The sequence below is a fragment of the Ascaphus truei genome, chromosome 8 (assembly GCF_040206685.1).
Source record: "Ascaphus truei isolate aAscTru1 chromosome 8, aAscTru1.hap1, whole genome shotgun sequence".
NCBI classification, from domain to species: Eukaryota; Metazoa; Chordata; class Amphibia; order Anura; family Ascaphidae; genus Ascaphus; species Ascaphus truei.
The window spans coordinates 23,300,895-23,326,752 of NC_134490.1; the positions used below are offsets into that span (position 1 = coordinate 23,300,895).

Consider the following 25,858-nt stretch of genomic DNA (forward strand, 5'->3'; position numbering starts at 1 on the left):
GGAGTGGGCAACTCCAGTCCTCAACAGACTCTACTAAAGAAGAATGAATATATAATTTCATCAGAAACATGAGGCATGAACTTTTGACACCTGTATTACTAAATATATATATATATATATATATATATATATATATATATATATATATATATAAAAAAGCCGAGTTACCAAAACCAACAACAATCTCTAGGACCATTATAGCTACTTTAATGATGCTACACGTCATGGAAGTCACTGGTTTCCTTTTGTACAATATCACCAGTAATGGATCATTTGGAATCATTGTTGCAATTTGTGGCATTCCGACAAAAGCAATATTATTTTGCAATTAAATTTCAACTCTAAGATTGGGGTTATTTTTTTACAACATTTGGCAATATGCCTAGAGTCTTCCAAGGCTGCAGCTAGTTTGCATACGTTGGCAAGGAAACAGATGCAAAGGAAAGTATCTGCAGATATCAAACTATTCGCCACTGTACGACTAACGCATTGCACATCTCCAACAACTGTTTTTCCTATAATGTAATGAAGGTGGATATGCAATAACCTGCCTGTTCATCTACCAACGTAGTATACAGATACATATCATTATACTCTGTACTTAAGGTAACAATGTGCACAATTTTTCACTAATAAAAAATAAATAAAGTGTTAACCAGGAAGATATTGGCAAAGCAAGAGACGTACATTTGGAATATTACACCTCCCAACTGCTGATTAGTGCTTACAGAAACTTCACACAGTTTATTTATTTAGAAATTCCCTATTCTGCCAATGAGAGTTACCTGTAGCTCCTCAGCTGTGGACACATCTAGTCCTGTTAGGTCTTGTATTCTCTGGTTGATCCGGGATACCACCGGGTCTTCATAACCAGACAACCAAGCACTGAAACAAAGGGAATTAGAGTTGATTAGGGAGAAGTGAAGATATGCATGGATGTGAGTGATCAATATAAACATTACAGTACATTGAATAGTCAGATGATTATACTTGCAATAGTGTGAAGAAATTGTTCTACGAAAACATGAAATAATATTGCCCCGTTTTACTTCGAATTGCATGTTGTAGATGGAACAAGTGTCTATTTATGGTCTTAATTCATTGTTCACTGTTTAAACCTTTGGGCGCCCCAAGACGTCACAACATCATGGGATCCGGTCTTGGACATTTGGTCATGGCTGTTTTTCCACCACTAAGTCACTACCGGCGTTTAACCGCCACTCAAGTGAAGGACATCACGCCGCCGTCCGCTTCACCACCACGGTAAGTCCCAAACCTTACCCTAAAGCCTCCTAATCTTATCCCCAATACTAACGCTATCCCCTACCTTAAAAACCTTAACCCCTTACTCCAATTCCCTAACCTAAAACCCCTATCCTTAACCACCTCCCCTACCCACTAACACCCCTTAAGTTAACTTTATAGGTGAAACGGCCTGGAGGCTGAGTGTCCAGCAGAGGAGTGGCTGCGGCGAAGGTTCCCTCGGTGGCAGCAAGATGGCCATGACCAAATGTCCGTTACGCATGGGGTCTGACACTCTAGGGACCCCATGACGTAGTGACTACGTCATGCTCAAGGAAAGATTTTCTTACAGGTTGTATCACATCCTGCATTCCCCTGGAGCACAGGACACCATCTGCAGTGAAGGGAAGCCGCCACGGTCACGTGGACAGTGCTGTGCCAGAGTGACAGTGGCATTCTGGTGCCATGGCCCCTCTGGCATTCAAAGGGATAAGTATCCAGGTAAAATTTACTTTGCCCTTGTTATACACAAGTTTCTTATTGTTAATTAGATTTTATTGTTTGTATTGGCAAACATAGCAAGAGGCGTATTCTACAGGTGAACCTCTTCAGCCTACACCTGTATCGCCTGAATGTGGATGTTTGCAATGGTCCCTCAAGGGCTGCTCACCTCTTCACAGAAACAGTATACCAAGGGTTAACAGCTGGGATTCCTTTCTGTGCTAATATCCCCCTTCCTCTTCAATTTTTATTGCTCTGGACTACAGAACCTACATTGCATAGCTGAATTAATTCAGAACCTCTTCAGCCTAGATCTGCAAAGGTGGCAGTCGAAGGATGGCCAAAGGGTTGTTGCCTACTTGCCGCCGTTCATGCACTGCAACTGTCAACATCCCGAACTGGAAACACTACAGCTTCATGTTAAGTCATCAGACCCTCCCCCCCCCCCACCCTCCACCCTCTCTCATCTTTGGACATCTGCAACTGTCCTCTCCCAAATTTACCTCCGCTCTCGCAGTTGCGCATTTGCCTCCATCCCCAAACACTACTCCTAATTTTCCTTTCTCTACTGACATCTCCCGCGTCTTTGTGCAGCCATCAACTCCATCTGCTTCTCACATCACATACCCATCACTCAAAAAATCCAGCAACTCCTCATACTCTTTCTTCCTCCCTTTACTATTACTCATACTCTGTGGTGACATATCCCCTAATCCTGGCCCTATCCACATAAAAATCCTTTCACGTTCCATACCCAGCCTTAAAGTCTCTCTTACACCATGCACTGTCAATCAACCACCAGTTCACCTCTACCTTCACTTTTCCTGTGCTCTATGGAATGCATGATGTCTAAACTTAAAGCAATTCAGGACATTCATTCCCAACACACTCCTAGCCATTACAGAAACCTGGCTAGCACCGCTTTAGCTGCTGCTCTCTCTGATGGTGGTCTGTTCCTTAGCCACACCCCTAGACCTAGGAACAGACAGGGTGGTGTACTGTGCATCCTACGTTCTCCACACTCGCACATTTTCCTCAGCAATCGAAAGCCATGCTGTTTGTCTCATCCCCCCCTTAGCTGTCATCTGTCACCCCTCTGATCCAACCTCTCAATTTGACGATTTTGCTGCGTCCTTCCTCCCTTCATCCTGGGAGACCTATTGATAATCCAAACGCGTCTTCTGCCTCCCAATTTCTTTCCTTAATCTCCTCCTTTGGTCTTTTCCAGTGGACTACATCTCTTACAAATTGCAATGGTCACTCGCGACCTGTTCCTTTCCTGCTTCTGCTAAATCTCGAACTCCTCTTACACAGTCTTCCCTCTCTCTGATCAACACCTTCTAACCTTTAGCCTTACTCTACCCTCTGCACCTTCCACAACACCTACTTCCACATGCACATGCAAAAACATACATGCTCTAGGCCCACTCCAATTTTCAACCTCTCCTCTCTCCCATCTCTACCCTTTCCTGCCCAGATCTGGCAACCTCTCAACAGTACTTTCATCAGCCTCAGATAAGACCGCTGCTGCAACCACCACCACACGTCACCCCTGGCAACTTAGGCCCAAACTATAGCACACAAACTACCTGCTACCTCCAAAAGTGCTCATGTACTACTGAACGTTACTGACAAAAATCCTGTTCTAAAGCCGATTTCCTCCACTATAAATTCATACTCTCCTCCTCCAACACTGTCTTTTCCCTTGCCAAGCAAACCTACTTTTTATTTTCTCATACTAACAGTCCTCTAATCATCAACGCCCATTTGCCACCTTTAACTCCCTTCTTTGGCCAACTGCACCCCCTTCCACCCTCATGGCCCAAGACCATGCCACCTACTTTACAGATAAGTAGATTACCATGAAATTAGATCTCTACATGCCAGGCTCCACACGCACCCCCAATCTCCCTTCGCAAACCTAAATCCAGCCGCCGCTAATTTCCCCCCAAAATGGAGGATGAGGTCTCTGTGCTCCTCTCACCGTACAACCTGTTACTTGATCCTATTCCCTCATGTCTCCATCGCTCCCTCTTTGGCACACTAAGCCCCACCCACCCTCATCTTTTTAACCTCTATCTCTGCCACATTCCATCTTCTTCTAAACATGCACTCATCACATCCATTCTAAAGAAGTCCTCTTGATCCAGCATCTCTCTTCTCCCCTTTGCCTCCAAGCTATTGGAGTGGCTTGTATAAAACAGCTTGGCTCACTTTCTCTCCTCCAACTCCCTGCATGACTCTTTGCAATCTGATTTTATTCTCTACACTCCCCCAGGACAGGTCTAACAAACGTGGCCAATGATCTACCCAAAGCCATCCAAGGGTAATTTCTCCTTACCATTTCACCTCTGTTGCCTTCGACATGGTTTATTACTCCCCTTCCCCTGTACATGCTCCACTCCATTGCTCTCCGTGACGCAGCCCTCTTTTGGTTCACGTCCCAGCTAGCCAACCACACTTTCAGTGTTTCCTTCTCTGGTGTCTCCTCTTCACTTACTCTGTAAGGGCCCCAGAAGGCTCTGTCCTTGGCCCTCTGCTCATCTCACGCTATAGCTCTTCTCTTGGTTAACAAATACAATCTTTTGACTTTCAGTGTCAGCTCTATGCTGATCAAACCCAAATCTACCACCTCTCCTACACTGACGTCTTCCTCTCTCGCCCTGTGTCACCAACTGTCTCTCCACAATCTCCTCCTGGATGTTCCATTACCTGAAGCTTAACATATCCAAAACTAATGATCTTCTACTGTCACCCAAACACTCAAACTTTCCCTCACTGCCAATTCCACAATCTCATCAATATACCAGACTGCTGCATAGTGGGTCATCTTTTACGCTGCCCTTTCCCTTAATTTCTCACATTCAATCCCTCACCAATTCATGTTCTCACCACCTCCAAAATATTGCTAGGATACGCCCTTTTCTAACCCATGATGCAACTACAATCCTAATTCACTCAGTCACGTCCTACCATTACTGCAACCTTCTCCCAGTTGACATTCCCCTTGTCCCAACTCCAATCCATCCAAAATATTGCTGCAAGGCTCCTCTACCTCACTCACCACTCTACTTCTGCTGCTCCTCTATGCAAATCCCTACACTGGCTTCCCATATCCTCTAGAATTAAAATGAAAAACCCTAGCTCTGATTGCAAAGCTCTCAACAATGTTGCTCCCACTCTCCACCACTTTACATCTCAGCCCTCGTCCCCAAATAAACCTTTAAAACCGCCCACTCTTTTCTGTCCATGAGAGACGCCTTTCCTCCGGCTTTATTACCTCCTCTCACTCCCACATACAAGATGTATCCCGTGCTGCACCCACTCTCTGGAATTCCCTAACATGTACCATCAGACTATGCTGCCAGCTTAGACATTTAACAAGTCCCTGAAAACACACCTTTTTAAAGGAAACCCAACCGGTAAATCCCCAACATCCACCCCCCCACCCCCCAACCTGATTGGGGCCAGCTGGACCAAACAACATGAACATCCTCTAACATCCACCCCCCCAAAACCTTAATGGGATCAGCTATGCGGTTGGACCAAAATCCAAACGGAGACACACGCCATCCCACAATGAGCAGCCACTTTACCTTTTGTTTTAACATTGCCCCTTCTTCCCCCTACATTGCAACCTCTCATGAGCAGGGTTTTCCTTTCCTTCGGCATCGGTTTGTGCTGATTTAGATTGTAAGCTCTTTGGGGCAGGGACTCTTTCCCTAAAGTTCACTTATGTCTAAAAACACTTCTTCCCATTATGTGTTAATTGTTTTATTTGGTATTTTTATATGATTATCACGTGTATTACTGCTGTGAAGCGCCATGTACATGAATGGCGCTATATAAAAATAAATATATACATACATGTCATTCTGTTTATGTAATTTATAATCAGTCTGTACCCCCATAGTACCGCGCTGAGGAACATGTTGGCGATTTACTACTACCACTACTACTACTAATAATAATAATGCACCAGCTTATCTCCCGGTTAAATAATGTTAATAAATCTCAACAAACTGCATGGAGTTCATGCTGAGAATTGAATGCATAAAAACCCTTTTAACCAAGCCTGCAGTAATCCAATAAAGAAAAGCCATCATCTTCAAGAGATTCTATTCAATTTCTGAAGATGATCTAATGCAATTTAAACGAAGCCATGACAGACTGATTTGGTTTAGTGTAGTGCTTTAGCCGAGGAAGAGGCAAACTTATTCTGCTCAGAGAGACATTTACATGGTTACGTCCACATGGCACTTTTCAGATGGTTTGGATGTCTGAAAAACTTTGTTCAGTTTAGTCTTTTGTAGGACTTTAATGATGAAAAGGGAGGAAAGTTAGAGTTGGAACATACAGTTAATAACCCTTCCTACAAAAGTTATAAAACTACAGTAACCCTTTTGAAGATCGGAATTCCGAGCATGCCAAAGAAAACAGTTTGTCCATTCTGTACACGGCACTCATGTGCCCAAGCTCCAGTAAGGAGAAGTCCTGTCTCTCAAAGCTGGCTTGAAGCCACTTCATATACTTTGCCACGTACAGCGCATGGAAATATAGTCGCCTGCAAACACAAACAAGTGAATGCTCTAATTCAGAACAGCTCCTGCTGTGTCTCAGGGAGGAGAGTCTGGAAATAGAGGGCTCAAAAAGAAGTAAAACGGAAAAAAAAATGACGCACGGAGAATGCGGTTTTCCAGTGGTCGGGGGGAAAAAAAGTAGCGGTACTGAGCCGGACTTCAAAAACTTCTACATGTTCTTAACGGAAAGAAAACTAGGCAGATAATATTTTAGAAATCTTTATACAACATGTAGGCTTACAAAGCAGAAGGGAGGCTTCCTAAAAATATATCAGCGTTCCTTTAAATAGAAAGTGGAACCATTATCCTGCCAATAAATGCAAAAGTTGTGGTGACTGCATTGCCCGTGGAATGTTATTAAAGTGCATCAGTGTGCATATGTATCAATGACAAGGATAGCTCAATGGGCCACATTCAGCTAATGCACAGCTTACTTTTAGTATGTTAATCCTTGCCAGGGCTGCCGACAGAGGGGGACAGCCGGAACAAGTGTCCCGGGCCCGGTGGCTGTGGGGATCCCGGTGGCCGGGACAGAGCAGTTGCCGCCGGGCCCCGGCTCTTCCCAGCTGCAGGCATCCCTCCCCACGGACTGTCCCACGCCGGGCCCTCTGACGTCGGCGCGCACCGGAAGCTGGGCCAGGCGTGGGTCAGTGTGGAGGGAGGCCTGCAGCTGGGAAGAGCCAGGTGTCCCAGGCCCGGTGGCTGTGAAGGGCCCGGCGGTCAGACAAGCAGTTGCCGCCAGGCCCCCCACAGCCACTGGGGGTGAAGGGAGGATTTTTTGTATGTATTTGGAGGTGGAAAGTCTTTTGTATTGGGGGTGGGGGTTTTTTGGTATATATTTTGTGATGGGGAAGGCATGAGTGTGAGGAGGGGGATTGAGTGGGGTAATTGACTGAGGGGGGAGAGAGAGGAAAAGAGGGAGTAAGAGTGAGACGCAGCGGAGAGAAATACATGTGAGGCGGGGGGAGGCAGGGATTGAGTGAGAGTCGGGTCATTGATGGAGGAGGGGGAGGCAAGAGGTGAGACGGAGGGGAGATAAATACATGGGAAGAGGGAGGGGAAATAGAGGGGGCTCGCAAACTCCGCCGATGGGGGAGGCGGTCATAACTCTAGTCCTGGGCCCTGGGAAATCTGTCTGTCTGCGGCCCTGATCCTTGCTATTATAGCTCGTTTTAAGTATATAGCTCTGCATTGAACTTCACAATGCTCAGACACTTTGTAAATATTAATAATCCAGTAAGAAAAGGAATATTTGGTTACATTTTAATAAACAATGTTACTCAAAGGACCCTGAGAGGTTAGAAAGCTTGTAACATATCCACTACTTGTTGGTCCAATAAAAGGTATCATACCCCCTACTCCCTCTCTCTCACCACAACTTTATTTCTATATGCAAATCCAGGCTAACCAATGCATACAAAGAATTCTATAAAGTGCCATGTACTATATACACGGTATAGGAAATAAAGTTATAATTACTGAAGCTGGACATGTTTAGAGGGCCTATGGGGACAGGCAATAAGGTGTTAGAAAGCACTTATGATTTTGGAGAGCCCCAATTATATTGGGAGTTGCTTTAAAAAGCTGAAAGTGTCCAGAGAATACTCTGCATTGTGCTATGCAGCAGCACACACCGTGCTCCTCAAGTATCAGCCATAGTTACAGGAATCACAACGATAGGTCTCCAAGATCTATAGCCAAGATTTCCCTAGAGGTTGCTTGGGGCACAGAGAAATTGCCATAGTTCAGACATCACTGGAAGATACCATGGAATGGTTATTCCAGTACGTGAGTGTTCCACAGACATTGGTGAACCAGACTGACTTGCCAACCTGCATCCATTTTTAATTAACCCACTTACAATTTAATTTCTCAATAATGAAATACAGACTTATCAATTTGATAGAGAATAGATTTGGTAGCGGGCACAAATGGGGCTTGGTTTGTTTTCCACCACTCTCCCAAGAGTGCAAGAAGCATGTTCATTACATCACTTGCCCTTACCTCTTAGAGACTCTGTATTGTGCTGTGGTCAATTGTCCTGTCACCGGGTCATGCACTGTTGCCCGTCTCAGCTACAAAAAGAGAAAGGACTGGGGTTTTATTTGGTAGCAGGCCTTTTGTATGCCATGCCAAGGTTTCTGATTGGTTTGGATGGAATGCTAGTTCTTAATCACTGGTACAGCAAAGAAGAAGCAGATAAGTCTTTTCCGGTCCATACTGGGTTGTCCTTTCACTTTTTATTAGAGACATTTCATATCACTTACTGGTGCTGAGTTTCAACCAAACCTATTAATTTTTTTAAGTTGTGTTTGAGTTCATTGTTAAAGAAAATAAGTCTTGAAGGTGAAAAATGTAGACCTAAAAAAAGACTGAAAAAGGATAAGTTTCAAGATATAGGACGGCTTTTCAATCTCGGGTTTGAAAGTCATTCTCCTTTAGCTTGCCGCTTTTGAGTGTAGAATTACTGAAGAGATCTTCAATAACAAAACGAGTGTAGTTTTAATTAAAAAAAGTAACTTTGCATCTTTGATGGTTAATGGCAATCACATGATTTGCTGGCTCATACATGATTCTTCCCCAAGACGTTTTGCCCATTTCAAGAATTCCCCAATGAAATCTCCAGAATTTGGAACTCAGTCTGCTTTAATGGACATATGGGAACGCGCCAGCTATTCTATAAGCTCTCACGTTTCAGCAAACTGTAGTTATGCAGAGAATCTTGGTTGCAAAACTATTCTGTGATGAAGCAGTTTTTAATTTTATTGGATTTTAAAGGCTTCCCCCAAATGTGTTATATTACTTATCCCTTTAAGATTAAATACTTAATTTTTTATTAATTTTCCAAGTGAACACATTAAAAAAAAAAAAAAAATCTGAGGCGTGTAGGGCGACGTCCTAAAATTGCAGTGGACTGTCCCACTATTTAACTCAATGGGAAGACATACAATAAAGGACATAACAGACTATATTTAAGGAGGAGGGATCCAAATGGGAATGCTGCAATTATCCCACTCAATGTTGCCAATAAATCTGATTAGGATTAGAAGGGTAAAGAGAAGACTAACCAATGCAAGATGGACATGGAACTGCCCTTACACGGATTGTGAAGTCTAATACCCAAATAGCTACCGACTAACCTAGCATGCATGATATCTGTAAGTGTTTCTCGTTCTGCTCTACAATGAGACATGCTGGAGAAGACATCTTGTTCTACGCGTATCCAAGAATGTACGCAAAGAGAGATCACATATAGACTGTGTGGAGGAGTATAACCCTTTAGTAGGGGGACATTAAAAGCTAAAACTTCTCCATGAGAACCCAAAAATTGAAGGAAACTCAGCAACAGTAGTGACTGCTCAGAAAGCACCTATATACCAGGAATGGCATCCTGTTATCTCAGTTCCTTAATCACCGTCAATGCAACATACCCCATGCAATGCATTACATATAGGATACGTAATCCTTTCATCTTACCTTTTACTAATTCTGTAGTGTGCAGTCTCCAGAACTCCTGTTATAGGGTTTGAAATGGTGGCTCGCCTCAGCTGTGGAACCAACCAATCACAAGAATTGTATTATAAAAGGAAACCAGCATTGACCCAAATCAATAAGAAGCCGTTTGGATGCGAATTAGGAAAGGGTAAGAGGATTGAAAAGGAGCAGAGCAAAGAAGCATTCAAAAACCATATAAACATAATAAAATTAAGCGGGGGACATTTAATGAATTCTATTAGTGTTAGTTTTGAATTATATCTGAAATTATGAAACATTTTGCATTATTGCTAGAACCCGCAAACACAAAAAATTAACAATCTATGCAATACACATTGTTTCCTACGAGTGTATGCCAATAAAAACAAGGCAATATCTTACGGGTGCTTTAAATAAATAAAATGGTGAGATTCTCCATGAAGCCCAAAAAAACGTATCCACCATAATATGGTCGATCGAATAGGCAACACAGGAGACGGCTTCCTTGGAATTCATCACAAGCCAGCCAGAAACTAGTAATATGGTCACTGCATGGTGTATTGTGCACATGGCTTCTCCTTCAGGTTGTTGTGGTGGTTCACACGGTTACTCAATGTGGATCAATCAAATTCCGAAACAATGGCTCACTCCTAGTCCAAGAGCTTCATTACAAGTATACCATAAACTTCCAGTTTCTAGAGTCATCCATTCAAGTTCACTACCAAGCAACAGAAAATGCAGGTTGCTACACTGTTGACCGTGCAAGTATGTGTGATGAGAAAAAAATATGGCAGTCACTTTTTTCTTACGTGATTGAACTTAGTGACCTTTGTTAACAGATCATATTTATTTTATTATTTTGTCTCCTTCATTGTTTTGGGAATTTTTGCTGAAGTTTCCTTGTCCTTCCTCTGCCCCAAACAGAGCAGAGGAGCCAATATTTAAGAATGTCGTTCATTGCAAGGATACAACAGATTTATTCTTATAGTACAGCAAAAAGCATCTAGGATTTTTATTTCTACACTTTCTAAGCGGAGAGGACAATGGTAAATTGCAGACTTTTAGGAAAAGAAAAAGTAGAGACAAAACCCCAGAGGTATGCAAACAAAAAAAAACTCACCCTGGGCTTTGCTAGCGCTTTAACCTTTGCAATCTCCTCGTCAGAAATGATATCATGGAAACGCACAATGCGGGGCTTGTCCCATTCATCCTCTTGTTTAGAAGGAGATAGAATGAACATGGGATTTCTGTTTCCATCATAGTACCGGCAGAAAAGCCTCTTTTGTCTGCGAGGAGTCTGGGCGAGAGAGCAAGAGGATAAAAATCAATAAAACTATCTGGGGACCAAGACAGAACGAATATACTACTGTACTTTCAAAATATACAAGCTATTACAATTCTGGTGACATAGTGCAATGCTATGGAACACAGTCTAGTATGAAAAACCAAACAAGCAGTGTCATGTTCTCAGTTATATGGAAGTCACTGCCCTCCCACTAGTTAAAATAGACATTAATTCCAAACTCTGCACAACCTGCCAGCTCTACAGAGACAGATGTATTATTTTAAAGGAGATGCAGTGGGATTCTAGGAAACGTGAAAGGAAAAAGCCTGGGTCAGATAAATGTGTGGCACTGTAGAACTTCAGACATAAGCCTAGGGGAGCCATGTTAAAGTGAATAAGAAGCCAAAAGTGACACTGTGTGCTCATTTGCATGTCATTACCCAGAATCTCTGGCTGCAGTGGAAGCACTTTATGCTGTGTGGTTATGGGGTAAGGCTCTGTTTTTAGAAGTGTTCTTTATCATTGCTGTGTAACAACACCCCCCCTCCCCGGTGTTGGCTACTAGAGTAAGCCGAGTTAATGGTAAGCAGTGGGTGCTGCGCTCCACCCTGTGTTAACACAGAACGATGTAGCAAGGGGTGTAAAGAGGGGGAAAAAAAAGTTCTGGAAGGTTAGGTTCCAGTAGGAGAGGAAGAAGAGAGCCTCTGGGAGTAAATGTAGGGGATATGTTCCCAATTATAGTACAGGTCAGGCCCCCTCTTGTGTTCTGGTACAGGCTTTTTTTCTTATGGCCATGCAACAGAGTCGGAATGCAGACATTTATTTCTTTATAAAATGTTTTACCCGGAAGTACCACATTGAGAGTTACCTCTCCTTTTCAAGTATGTCCTCGGCAGAGAGTTAAGATGACAAATAATACATGTTTACAAATACAGTTACATAAGTGAACAGGGTATACATTATAAACAAGACATTGCATGCACAGTTAGAGATAATATATATTATAGGCGTATGTAACAGTTACAGACCAGATTAAAATGTGAGACAGCCTTAGTTTTGAAAGAACTTAAACCTGTGGTGGATGTGAGAGTCTCCGGTAGGTTGTTCCAGTTTTGGGGTGCACGGTAAGAGAAGGTTGAGCGGCCGTTTGTTTTGTTGAGACTTGGGGACCATGAATAGTCTTTTGGAGTCAGATCTCAGATGATAGGTGCTGCATGCGGTAGAGGTGAGGAGCTTGTTCAGATAGACGGGTAGCTTGCCCAGAAAGTATTTGAAGGCAAGGAAAGGTGAACTTGCGCCTTGACTCAAGTGATGACCAATCTAGTTCTTTGAGCATTTCGCAATGATGTGTCTTGTTGTCGTTGTATTGGAGAACAAAATGGCATATTGAATTGTAGAGGGTGTCAAGTTTGCCAAGGTGGGTTTTGAGTGCCGAGCCGTATACTATGTCCCCATAGTCGATAATTGGCATTAGCATCTGCTGTGCGATACGTTTTCTGACCAGCAGACTTAGGGAGGATTTGTTCCAGTAAAGTACACCTAGTTTGGCATAGGTTTTGGATGTCGGGGTATCAATGTACATCCCAAATGTTAAGTGGGAGTCAAACCATATGCCCAAGTATTTAAAACTAGTAAGAGGAGTAAGGGTGGTGTTAGCGTTGGTTCTGATCTGGAGCTCAGTCACTGGAAGCTATACAAATGTTGCCTTGGTCCCAAATACCATTGTTACAGACTTGTCAGTGTTTAAAAACAGTTTGTTTTGGGAAATCCAGCTTTCGAGTCTCAAAACGTCAGATTGAAGTATGTGTTCAAGGTTGCAGTGTGTGCATATAAGATTGGGTCATCTGCATACATGTGTATTGAAGCTCCCTTACGAGCTGTAAGAAGATCATTGATGAACACGGAGAAGAGTAGGGGCCACAGAACAGAGTCTTGCGGGACACCTCATGTGATATCCAAGGGGTTGGAGTTAGAGCCTGAGATGGACACATGTTGGGATCTATCCGATTAGGTAGGAATGAAACCAGTTTAAAGCACGTTTCCCTATTCCAGAGCACTAGAGTTTGTTAAGCAGGATAAAACGATCAACAGTATCAAAACCCTTTGCAAAATCTAGGAATACTGCACCAGTGAGTTGCTCCCGTTCCATTCCACACTGGATTTCATTGCAAACTTAGCAGGGTAGTTACGGTGGAGTGTTTGGGGCGAAAGCCAAATTGGAATTGGCTAGGGATATTTGTCTTGGTGTAGTAAATCGCAGTTGTGGGCAAAGCAGAGAATGCCCCAGCATATCAGAGGGTGAGCCCTACAGGCGGATCGTCATCTACAGTAGTTATCATCCCTGAGGAAGTGGCAGGTCCAAAGCCTGGTTTGCTATTAATAGTAACATACACAGAATAAGCCAGGATCTCAGCAGGGGCCCGCAGTAAAGGGTGCCCATAGGATTTACTAAAAAGGGGGGCCCGGTCCACAAGAAATCAGTACAGTAACAAGTGAATGCACCTCCAAACAGTGTAAAGAGTGGTCACTTAGGGAAGAAGTCTGTCAAGAATGATAGCAGTATGGATTAAATAAAGAACAATAATGTCAATCTAAATGTAAATGTAACCGTAACTATGTTCCCAAGCGTGGCAACATGAATAAAGACTGACGTTTTACTATGAAAACTCCCAGCGCCCAACTTTCCCATCGCCCAGCCGACCAGAGACAGCACCCCGAGACAAGGTCAATCGTTACTGATGTCAAACACACAACTACCTCGCGGTAACCTCCCTAGGGAGCCGGGCAGGGAGGGTTACAGCTGTGTGGTGAAGGATCTGTGTGGTTACTAGAACTACCACTAGACATGAGAAACCACGTGAAATGTTGTGGTGTGCAAGCAATGCCGCTTTCTTTGCATATACACAGTTTTATTACCATTTTAAGGCCCTCTCCACGGCACAGCATCTCATACTTCTGTCTCTCAGGCAGGTGGTCTTTGGGACGGCCTTTCCTGGTTCTGGTTTCCTGGGTGGGCTGGTTGCCAGACACGGAAGTGCTGGAATTATTGACCTCTTTCGACATGATGTATTCAAAATATTTCAGATTCCCATTTCCTCTTTGATGCTCGGGATCTATTGAAATGAAGAGGGGGAAATAACTAAAATTATAATATATACAATAAGCTAAAACCATATAAGGATACAAATATTATCCCTTAAAAGCAGCAACTAAATTCAAGTATTTTTATTTTTTACACCTTGCATAAACCAGGACCGCTAGACAGCAGCAACTTAAGGCTTTGGGGACCCCTGATTTACACATATATTTTACTATTGCTAGTATTCACAAAGGGAAAACGAAAATGACCGCAGGGTCAGCTAATCAGAATAGGGCATTTCAACTCACAAGAATCTGATGTCTTCCTATTGGCCGGCAGAGCGAGGCTGACTGTAGTGACAATATGTTTTTTTTCCTACAAGAATTCCCCCTATAATAGACTCTCAAAATTAAATATATCAGGAACCTGGGGGTTCCATTCACTTGGAGTGCTGCGGCTCAGTTTCAAAGGCATTAAATAAAGCTGCTTCTGCCATGTTGAACTATCCCAAATTCCATATACTGTAGGAGTGGCAAAGGCCTGCAAGCCTTTTTCCCCATTTGTAGTCCCACTTAATGGGTTAACTGTGTAGACTCACTCGGGTTTCTTCCCTCCCTATCATGTGATGTAGGGTGACTATGCAACAGGGATTCCACTCCCCAGTATGTTTTGTGACCAGTGATATCCCCATAGGGCAATAAATAAGTATATACACTTCTTCCTAATGTTCTAGAAACAGGTTCCTCAGAGTTCTGACTGGGGTCCTCACTTGATTCCTGTAAATAGGTGTGTGTGTGTGTGTGTGTGTGTGTGTGTGTGTGTGTGTGTGTGTGTGTGTGTGTGTGTGTGTGTGTGTGTGTGTGTGTGTGTGTGTGTGTGTGTGTGTGTGTGTGTGTGTGTGTGAATAGCTGTGTATTAAGATGTGTCCTGTCACCGTTTGTTGTTTTCAGTTAGGAAACGTGCCCTGTAAGTAAACATCAGTAGTAAGGATCCAAGATTGTTCTCACTATTGAAAAGGAGGCAGCATGCTCGATAAGAGTTCTCGGCATAATAACTCCGGAGTATGTTTGGACCAGCTCAACCGGTCACATAGGTATTGAGGAAGTACGCAATACATAGTAGCGGGTTACTAATCCAGGATCCTGAAGTGTATTCCTAAAAGGCTCATTCGTTATGGGGCATCACTGACTATGCCAGAGACTGCCAATGTATCACTTACTACGGGTAACAAGTAGAAGTACCCAGCATAGGAGTGAGAGCTACCAGAGGATGAAGTCAGAGTAATAGGTTTTGCCACAAGTTTCTGTTGAGTGAGATGTATGTCAATCCCGGAGGAGCCTTATAAACAGATGTCAAATGAAGCACCTTTTAAGCTTTACAAAAGTTCCTGGCGCCCATCCTTTTTCCATCAGCTTATCCATGTTCTAGTCTGCACCTACCCAGCACCCTGACCAGGTATGATTGACTACACACAGTGGCAGTGCTCAGTCTGAGCTGACCTCTTTTGGAGCCAGGTAAGGAGGGTTACATATTATTTTCCCGCGTTATTAATGGAAATTAAAAAAAACCCACAAACACCTATATCGAGAATATCTTGGATTCTCAGGGAGTCATCTCTCTGACCAGATGCATAAGTACAGCCAGTTAGGGTATTTTACCATGGGCTTCCAGGGATGGATAGCCTTAGTGAATTTGAGAACCTAAGTACAAAATTCACTGTTCTAGCCTTGTAATCAATAGTGACAGCTCAGATTCTCATGGCGTATCAGCAGGATAGCTTTGTATTATCTGTATTATCCCTGTGGCTGCATTAGTTCTAAAAAGCAGATTGCCAATTTAATTGGCTCCAGTTTCAGAAGATTTGCAAATAAAAAAATTTTGCCCAAGTTCCTCAAACCCAAACTCTGTCCTGTAAGGTGCTGTAGGAACGTTTGTGATAAAAAGGAATTCAAACTAAACGGATACCATCGCACAAACAACAACCAGTCTTTAGTGTTCATCCATTTATAATTCTTCATTGTTAAAAGTGCTAATCAAACTACGAAAGTGTGTGCGTGTGTGTCTGTGTGCGCGTGCCTTACCCAGTTCTAGTAGTCTCTTCGTTAGCATTAAGGCCTTGTCCAAGTCTCCTTCTTGGTATACAGCATAACTAAGATAGTCTAGAACTAGGACTTTGTCAGTGGAAGATTCTTCTCCCTCATCCAGTTGATCTAGTGCCTGGTCCATCCATAATTCAGTGTGATAATAGTCTGCCTCTGCATAGGCGATTTTACCCAATTCAAAACAGTCTTCAGCTGTTAAGAAGGTTTTGTACTTTACACCTGGAGGGAAAAAAATGATAATAAAATCAGGTAGGTTCAAAAGGGGAACATGCAAAGCTATGTTAGACACCCAGGTTTCCTTTCATTTCTCCAGTTAAAACACGAATCTAAATTAAAAATGTAGTATAAAGCAATTAAAGAGCATATATAAATTGAAAAGATTTGTTCTTCTACCAGTGGTGGATTTAAAAATCGCCGCCCAAAGGCACTTACCGTGGTGCCGCACGGGCCGTGTCGTCCTCTGGTCGGTGATATCACTTGGCTTAGCGTTGCCATGGTAACGTGATCAACGCGGCAAGCATGTGACATCACGTTGCCGTGACAACGCAACACCATATGACATCGCGGCGTAATTTGACACTGCGACACTGGAGAAGGAGGGTGGCACGAAGGAGAAGATAAGAACATTACAGAGGCCCCAGGCTCTCCGTATATAGGGGGTGGGAGAAAGGGGGGAAATTTACTGCCTCAATTTTGCTGCCCTAGGCCCGGCCCAATGGGAACTCCGCCACGGTCTTCTACACTTCAGGATGAATAATGGGATTTTATGTCCTTTAGAAATCTAAAAAGGTCATGTCTGGATAATCCTCCAAGGGACTTTAAACACTGGAGTACAACAAGAACCTGCAACAAGTAGCAGGCATCACACAATATATATTTTTTGGCCACTGAAAGGGTAATATGAAGAATATATACCTTATTAATTATCAGTGTCTAAAAAAAAAAAAAAATATGTTAGACGTAAACTTTGTGATTTTCAGAGAGTCTCAAGGATTTGGAGTCAGTGTCACTGACTGTAAGCATTAGTCATCTCACAGACTTTTATGGAGTCTCCCTGATAAAAATAAGCACTTATTTTGGTCTTTAGAGGTCAACATCTCTGCATCGCCAAAGCCCAATTCCACCATTACCTGGAAGGTTTCCCCTGGAAATAGTGTTCGCATCAAGGTTATAAGTGTCCTGCAGACGAAGCAGAGCCTTAGCTGCACCCGTCTGGTCATCATCGTTGGGGAAATGTTGGCGCTGGAGGGTCAGGTTAGAGATGAATCCTTTAGCCAAAGGGAAAAAACACAAAATAAATTACAGTAGGAGATATAGATTTTTTTTTTTTTTTTTAAAGGGTCCAATCTCGGTGAATGAACGGGTTTATAATGTGTGGTCTAGGTCAGTGTTTCCCAATTAAATTTAGTCGTGGAACCCTTTTATATTTTGTAAAACAGAATGGAACCCCTTAAATATTTTCTTGGTTCAAGATCATTTTTAAAAGACCCCCACCGCCGCAATACATTTTTAATAGACCCCCACCGCCCCAATACATTTTGAAATGACCCCCACCGCCCCAATACATTTTTAAAAGACCCCCACCGCCCCAATACATTTTTAATAGACTCCCACCGCCCCAATACATTTTTAATAGACCCCCACCGCCCCAATGATTCTCTTTCACCCCCCCTCTGTCCATGTCTCTCTTTCACCCCCCCATCTGCCCATGTCTCTTTCACCCCCCCTCTGCCCATGTCTCTCTTTCACCCCCCTCTGCCCATGTTTCTCTTTCACCCCCCTCTGCCCATGTTTCTCTTTCACCCCCCTCTGTCCTTGTCTCTCTTTCACCGCCCCTCTGCCCATGTTTCTCTTTCACCCCTCCTCTGCCCATGTTTCTCCTTCACCCCCCTCTGTCCTTGCCTCTTTCACCGCCCCTCTGTCCATGTCTCTCTTTCACCCCCCCTCTGCCCATGTCTCTTTCACCCCCCCCTCTGCCCATGTTTCTCTTTCACCCCTCCTCTGCCCATGTTTCTCCTTCACCCCCCTCTGTCCTTGCCTCTTTCACCGCCCCTCTGTCCATGTCTCTCTTTCACCCCCCCTCTGCCCATGTTTCTCTTTCACCCCCCTCTGTCCTTGCCTCTTTCACCCCCCCTCTGCCCTGGTCTCTCTTTCACCCCCCCTCTGCCCATGTTTCTCTTTCACCCCCTCTGCCCTTGTCTCTTTCACCCCCCCGTCCATGTTTCTCTTTCACCCCCCCTCTGCCCTTGTCTCTCTTTCACCCCCCTCTGCCCATGTTTCTCTTTCACCCCCCCTCTGCCCTTCTTTCACCCCCCTGTCCATGTTTCTCTTTCCCCCCCCCTCTGCCCATGTCTCTCTCACCCCCCCCTGCCCTTGTCTCTATTTCACCCCCCACCCCCCTCACTCACTCTCACCGTATTAAAGGCAGACGAGGTGCTTGCTGCATTAGCTGTGTAGCACAGTGCCACATAATGCCTGACTTAGAAATTGCAGCTACAGACAGACTGCTTTTTTGACGGGGAAATCCGGCACAGTGAGTGCGGGCGGCCCGTCTGTCAGCAGAACCCCTGGGACCCCATTTGGGAAACGCTGGTCTAGGATATTGGGACCAACAGGAGTGCTCTTCATACGTTAACCCTTTGCATGCCAGAGGTGCCTGCACAGAACGGTGACGTGATCTGTCAGGCACATCACTGTCACACCATGATCGCGGTCAGCACTGCATAGAAACGCTGAATGCAATGTCCCCTTTAAAAAATAAAAAAGCCATAATGGTCACCATGGGGTTAAAAGGAAGTGTTCCCTTCTGAAGAACTCATGTTGGTCTCTTAAAAAGTTATCACTAGCTTGCTATTTTTTTTTAAAGAGAGATCCTTATAAAAAATAAATTACTTTACCATCTGACATGTCTTTCAGTACCAGACTCTCTAGCTGACCCCACTCCGTGTTGAGCCTCTTCATTAGCTTAAAAGCATTGACTGGGTGGCCCAGAAAGCCCTCTGGGTCCTTTGTAGCCATGTCTGTTAGCTGATCTAATTTATCTGCCCATCTGGAGAAGGGAAAAAAAAAATACATTTAATTATAAAAAGGGCTACTGGGTTCACTAGGCAGCAGAAATGTTTGCATGCAGGCACAGATCTTAGAAATAGAATACAAAAATGTGTTGGCATATATTCCACTGCATCAGCGAACTAGGTACAGTAGGAAAACAGATTCAACGGCTGGACCTCCAGGTTACTTAACTGGCAGGAATAGCAGAGACGTTTGCCTTGAAGGAATTACTTTCTTTAGATTTGTTCAACTTTGGTAAACTTATCTAGAAGTGTAGTGACCTTAATATTTCCAGAACACACCATTATTTAAAGGCGATGCTTCTACAAGGACCAAAAGTAAAACGAAGGCCAGTGGCATATTATATACGATGATCCAGGTTAAACTGAGGGCAGTGGCATATTGTAGGTATGGATGTATGTACAGTATATCTTTATATTGCGCCTTCCATGTACGTAGCGCTTCACTGCAGTAATAAACGTGACATGACACATAACGGGAATAAGCAGTTGAGATATAAAAGTAACATTAGGAAAAATGAGTCCGTGCCCCAAAGAGCTGACAATCGAAGTGTTAAGTAGGGAGAATGTACAGAGACAATAGGAGAGTGTTCTGGTAAGTGCGTCTGCAAGGGGCCAAGGTCGCTGTACAATATGGATGATGTAGGTATAAAGATTGGTATTGCGAGCTCCATCCAGAGCCCGATATATAGATTTTGCTGAGAGAGAGCCAAAACCCATCTTTTTATTGCTTTCTAAAATGTTTTACCAGGAAGTAATACATTGAGCGTTACCTCTCGTTTTCAAGTATGTCCTGGGCACAAAGTTATGATGACAATACATGGTTTACATTAAATTAACAGATGTTATACATTCCATTTACAGACATCTTAAAAGTAGATTGATACTTTCATGAAACCATTTACCAAGTGGTACTCTACCATTAGACATCTTCCGGGTCTGAAGAACATTGTATAGACCATTGACTTGAAAGAGCCAGACTGAGTCGCAAAGGCTTTTCTTAGGCCGAGGCCCCAGTACCTCCGCTGCACGCGCGCCCGCGAGACTGGCGGCGCGTGCAGCAGATTCCCCGGTCTGCAGGGACCTGCAGACCAAAAGACCGTGGGGGGAGCGTGGCGAGGGAGTGACGGGGGCGCAGCCATGACGTCACCCGGCAGGTTCGCCCTCATTGGCTGAACCGCCAGGGGGCGTGGCTTAGCGCTCCGTAGCGAGTCCTGCTCTCAATTCTATGGAGAGCAGGAGCAACTCGCGCCACAGCGCTGCGGCCCCCCCTCGCAGCGGGCCCGGCGCCATTGAGGGGAGGGCTCTCGTCCCTGCAGCGTCCGCCACAGCGGGCGCTGCAGTAGCCAGTGGGGTCCAGCCCTAACAAAATCACAGCACGAGGGCTCGTCTGTGTTGGCCAATCTGGGCAGGGGGGTTTGTCGCGGAGGCAAGGAGGGCGGGAATTACAACCAGCCAATGAGAACAGCGCCTATCTGCCCATGTTCTCAATGATAACTTCTCTCTTGAGATAGGCACCGCTCTGTCTGGAGCAGACAATGGCTCCCCGATAAGGAAGCCTGTCCATCCCCATTCTCCATTGTGCATTGTCCCTAACCCCCTTGTGGAACCAGCTAAATCCAGATCCCTGGGCATGTATACAAGATAAGTGTATTACCAGACTAGTATGCCCAGTGAACAAGGAGGTACACAAGTACAGGTAATCACAACACATTTTACATAGAATAAAAGGGTTTCATATACATTATTATAAATATTTGGCCATATGAGCCACAGAAGAATAAATTTACAGGGCAATCCTGTACATCTATCCAGACGGATAGGGGCAATGGCTGGGCTTAACCTTCATTATAAGAGCCTCATTGCCTCTACCCACAATGCTGCATATCGGATTACTCTTGTCTAGACTAGTTTGGTATCTAGATCTTTTGTGGGACTGCTTCCTGATCTGTAATATTGCAGATTATACACGGTCTCTCACCCAGGAAAGGAGATTTGCCATGTATTCAGAATTTCCTGTGGCACATCCTTTTTAGTGATGACATGTGCACATAATAATCACCATGCATGAAGTGAATTCTGCCCAACTGCAGAATCCCCAGATCCTGAAAGTAGAGCCTTAACAGGCCCAAAAGTCTGTACTGTATGCCTGCAGCATTTAAGAACGCATGCACGGGTTGCTCCAAATTGCTTCCACCACCAGTGGCCTACAAGGGGAGATAAAGGCCAACAATTCCTGGCATCAACTGTACTTGCTTCAGTCCAGCAAGTTCTTAAGTTTAAAAAAAAGACCTTTTAATGGGTTACCTGCAGAATCATTTTCTGTCCTAATATTGGAGCTTACCCAATGGTACCCACTGCCATGAAGGGAGTAGCAGGAACTAAAGACAGTTTATGTTGTAGTTCTTTACTATGCAATGAACTGCTCAGAACGCACCATAGCACAGCCCATCCCTGCAGGAGATGCAATATGTTACTTTTAACGAACCATTCCAAATGTATACGTACGTTTGATGGAACCATTTTGTATGTTCTCATCACCTAAAAACTCTTAGTTCAATGATCCAACCTTCAAATGAGATCCAGGCTATTTCAGTTAACACCATAAAAAAAAAAAAACACAGAGGCAGCGTTTTTATGAAAGATCTATTCTGCAGATATACTATGTGACCCGCCAAGTCATTTACTCACTTCTTGATTTGTGCCAGTTTCAGCTCCTCTGCTAGGATATAATCTTTCAGTGACGTTACCAGGTCCTTCTCTGTGTTTAGCAAATCTGACATGTGACCTGGAATTTGAATACCAATTGTTACAAAAGTGATATTTGTGAAGTTGACGCGCATACACACACACACACACACACACACACAAAAGGGGAGGTTTAAGCAGCAAAACAAGGTCAAACGAATCAAAGGCATTTTCCAGACAATGGCGCAATTACCTCCCTCCCGAAACATCATGAACCACCCACGCGGTTACAGAGGCCTGTGCTCTTCCCCACAGCATTTAAGCAGATTGCCGGGGGGAGAGAGTGCGGGGACTCTAAGAGAGCAGCCCTACATCGAGGTCATGTGATGCTGCAACGTCTCGAGGTGAGGGCCGGCAGGTAAGTGAAATCCCCAGGGGTGACTACATTGTAGTTACACCACTGCTTCCAAAAACAGATTTGTCCTAGTGCTGGTATTTTTTCCTCTGAACATTATGATTTTTTTCCCCTGGAACCTTTAATGTGGTTTTAAAAAATAAAATAAAATCTAAAATAACAAGAACGGTAACAGAAACTGAAGTGGCAAATATTACCAAGAAATACATTTAAGGCTCTTGAATGGATGGCTGGAAAGGAGAAACCAAGTCTATATTTCTTGTCATTTAAGAAATATATAAATGTAGATCTCTGATCTATAGACAATGTTAAATGGGAATCAAGTCTAAATTTAGGATAGGTTAAACTTGATGGACGTATGACTTTTTTCAACCTCATCTACTATGCAACTATGTAAGTCTCTAATGGAAAAGGTATAGGGCTTACTAATGGGTCTCCAGCTAGAAGACATCTTCTGGTGTTGAAAGACCCCTTACAGGCCAGTGACTTCAATAAAGCTGTAAGGTGTCTTCCAGCATTAGAAAGTGTTTTATGGTAGAAGAGTGGTGTTTAGAAAATATCGCCCATAGAGAGCAGCGTAGTATTAAAGCAGCACTCCCAGCGGTTTTTATTTAATAGTTGTGGCTTCATTTTTGGCCTGCGGGAGATTAAAAACCAGGAAGTAACACCAGTAACATGGACATTATCTCAGGAACTGGAGGTTTCCAGAGCTGAAAAAACCCCATGGTTCAGCTTCCCATCCTTAAAAAAAAAAACACAACGGGAGAGGGGGTGCTAGGTAGGAGACAGCGCTTCTTTAACTCAATTGTTACAAGATTTAAAACATTTTGTTGCCATGTTTTTACAAAATGATAAATATTTTTTTTCCTGTGAAATCTTGGCCTACAAAATCTCATTTATACATGTATTTAAAATAAAAATGTTGCTCCGTACAACTAATCTAAGAAACGAATGTTTGGGATGTATTTAGTAGAAATGGGACTTACCGATTGAAGTGAAGAAGTCGGTGTGTGCACAACATACGGAGAATAGACCCAAGAAGGGCAAAACATGGCGAACCTTCATGGCTTGTTAGAGTAGATCTTCAAACCTGTGGGAAAAGCACAATTGTAAATACGGTTAGTAATGTAATATATTGTAGATAATGTTTAGCATGGCGATGAGGACTTGGGGGCTTATTGTAAAGGCTCAGTAACAGACTGGAATGGGGAGCATCAGAATGTATACAATCAGCCCCTTACAGCTGCATGCCAAGAAATATCCTGAGGGTGTGTTTTTGTTAATAAATCAGTTCTGTATTATGAGAAAATACTTGTAGCATTTAAAAAAAAAAAAAAAAACCCCCAACTCTGAATGACATTTTTAATGTATTATAATGTAAAAGCATTTTTATTTCTATAGCAACCATTTACAAAGTCACACCCCCTTCCACTTTTGAAACAGGTTCTTGCACACCCCTTTTTGAGCCCTGCCCTCTCTCTAGCACTGCACCAATTGTATCTAGTGACTGCCTGGTCACATGATCTTCCCCACAGAACTTTGTATCTTTGGTCCTCTTCTGCTGCACTGACAGCCATTTAGTGAACCCCGAGCCGAATCTTCGTGGACCGATCGACAATTTAGCTAATTAGTTATCATTGTGTGGATTGTATTGATGCACATATTAAAAGGGAAACAACGGCAGCTTGAACAGCAGCTTTAAAAGTACACTGGGCCCTGATTTCAAGTCTTATATGCTTAGCTATTTTACGCCCCCCTCTCTCTGGCTAATGATGGCAAAATAATCAGAATACATAAAACAGAAGAACCCATACAAATGACCAATTTTGCCTGTATATACAAGAGTTCACAATGTCTCATCACAAAATAGATAAAGACAATAAAGACAATCTTCCAGAGCATTTGCCTTTAAATACTTACCTGATTTTTGTTTATAGCAAATCACCTACAGTATATTTAACCAATTAAACATGCCAGCTCATTTTGGCCCTAGAAGCTGCTGCCCCATTTAATTTAACTGCCAGTTAAAGGACATTGCCAGCCATGTCTTAAACATTCTATTAGGGCCCATTAGAAAGTCTGTGCCCCAATGGGAAATATATGGAGAGGGGTACAGCATTCAAATCATTGCTTGAAAACTGAACACATTTACAGGGCTGATGGGTATATGATATTTAACAAATAACAAAAGCTACCTTGCAAATTATAACCCATACGTGTCAAGGTCAGATAGTTCATTTGAGTGAATGTGTTATGGACAAGACCAAAAAAATAAATCTATTTAATCCCTTGCAATCACTCATTTTAGGAGCACCTCGTAGCAAAGGATATATAATAAGTCAGTCAAATAATTCGGATTTCAGTACATCAAAATGAATAGGACCCAACCCCCAAAAACAGCATCAAGAAACAGATAATGAACTAAACAGAATAGAATGGAGAAATTGCTAGGGGTCATGGAGTATAATGGGGCAAGTGGGAGTTTGGCAAGCAGGGAGACACCCATATTAAATACAGATAATACTAGAAAACTTCTAAAAGACTAAATACAATTGGAGTAGAGAGGCAGGAGTAGATAATAGCACAGGCTGGAAAAAACATTAAATGCATGCTTGCTAATGCAAGAAGCATGGCAGATAAAACTGGGGGAGCTTGAATTAATAGCTACGAGGGCGCAGTATGATATCATAGGCATTACTGAAACATGGTGGGATGAAACTCATGACTGGGCACTTCATTTCGGGGGGGATTGAGCAAAATAAGGCCACTGAGAAGCGGGCCCGGCGCCGGGTAATGTCAGGGTAGCTGAAAATAATCTTATTACTTACCTTTCAGCCAGTGACGGACGACATCTAGGAACAGCAGCAGAGGTCCTGTGGCGGAGGCAGCATCGGAAGTGTTCAGCCGGCGTGGAACAGCAGGAATCCATTACACAGCACCGCAGCAGGTAAGCAGTGTGTGTGTGAGCCGCCGGGGAACCATGTGACCGGAGCAGGAGACGGAGCGTTCCTATTGGACAGACGGCTTCCGATGCTGCCACCGCCACAGGACCGCTGCTGCTGTTCCTAGATGTCGCCGCCACCCAGCAGGTAAGTGCCAAACCGGGTACCCGGCCGGGTAGAACTATTGATTTTGGCCGGGTACCCATTACCCGTTTTTTTTTTCAAAATCACTACCCGGTACAACACTAGTGCAAAAAAAAAAAAATGGAGAGATTACACTGACATGATAAAGCCCTTTGGGGTGAACATAGCACTTTGATAAATCCCTTTGGGGTGAAACATGTCAGTGTAGTCTCTCCATTTTGTTTTACAATAAATCGTTCTTTGTCATACTCTTTGCTTCATTATATTTGTGTGCTGCGGCAGTCCTCTAGGCATCATGCCGAGTTTCTCTATATACACTTGGAAGAAGCAATAGT

The 25,858-nt window shown here is 43.5% G+C and overlaps 1 protein-coding gene across 3 annotated transcripts in view; it reads right to left on the minus strand.

Moving 5' to 3' along the window:
* P4HA1 (prolyl 4-hydroxylase subunit alpha 1) overlaps window positions 1-25,858 on the minus strand; it is a 74,039-nt gene that overhangs the window by 12,571 nt on the left and 35,610 nt on the right. For all 3 annotated transcript variants that reach the window (XM_075610793.1, XM_075610792.1, XM_075610794.1), the window contains exons 2-10: window positions 23,424-23,527; window positions 22,026-22,122; window positions 19,161-19,312; window positions 17,394-17,531; window positions 16,243-16,482; window positions 13,999-14,195; window positions 10,918-11,094; window positions 9,801-9,871; window positions 786-885 (exon numbers count right to left, since the gene is read on the minus strand). In XM_075610793.1, the coding sequence (XP_075466908.1) occupies window positions 786-885; window positions 9,801-9,871; window positions 10,918-11,094; window positions 13,999-14,195; window positions 16,243-16,482; window positions 17,394-17,531; window positions 19,161-19,312; window positions 22,026-22,122; window positions 23,424-23,502 (1,251 nt within the window). In that variant the 5' untranslated portion in view covers window positions 23,503-23,527. The remainder of the gene's footprint in view (window positions 1-785; window positions 886-9,800; window positions 9,872-10,917; window positions 11,095-13,998; window positions 14,196-16,242; window positions 16,483-17,393; window positions 17,532-19,160; window positions 19,313-22,025; window positions 22,123-23,423; window positions 23,528-25,858) is intronic.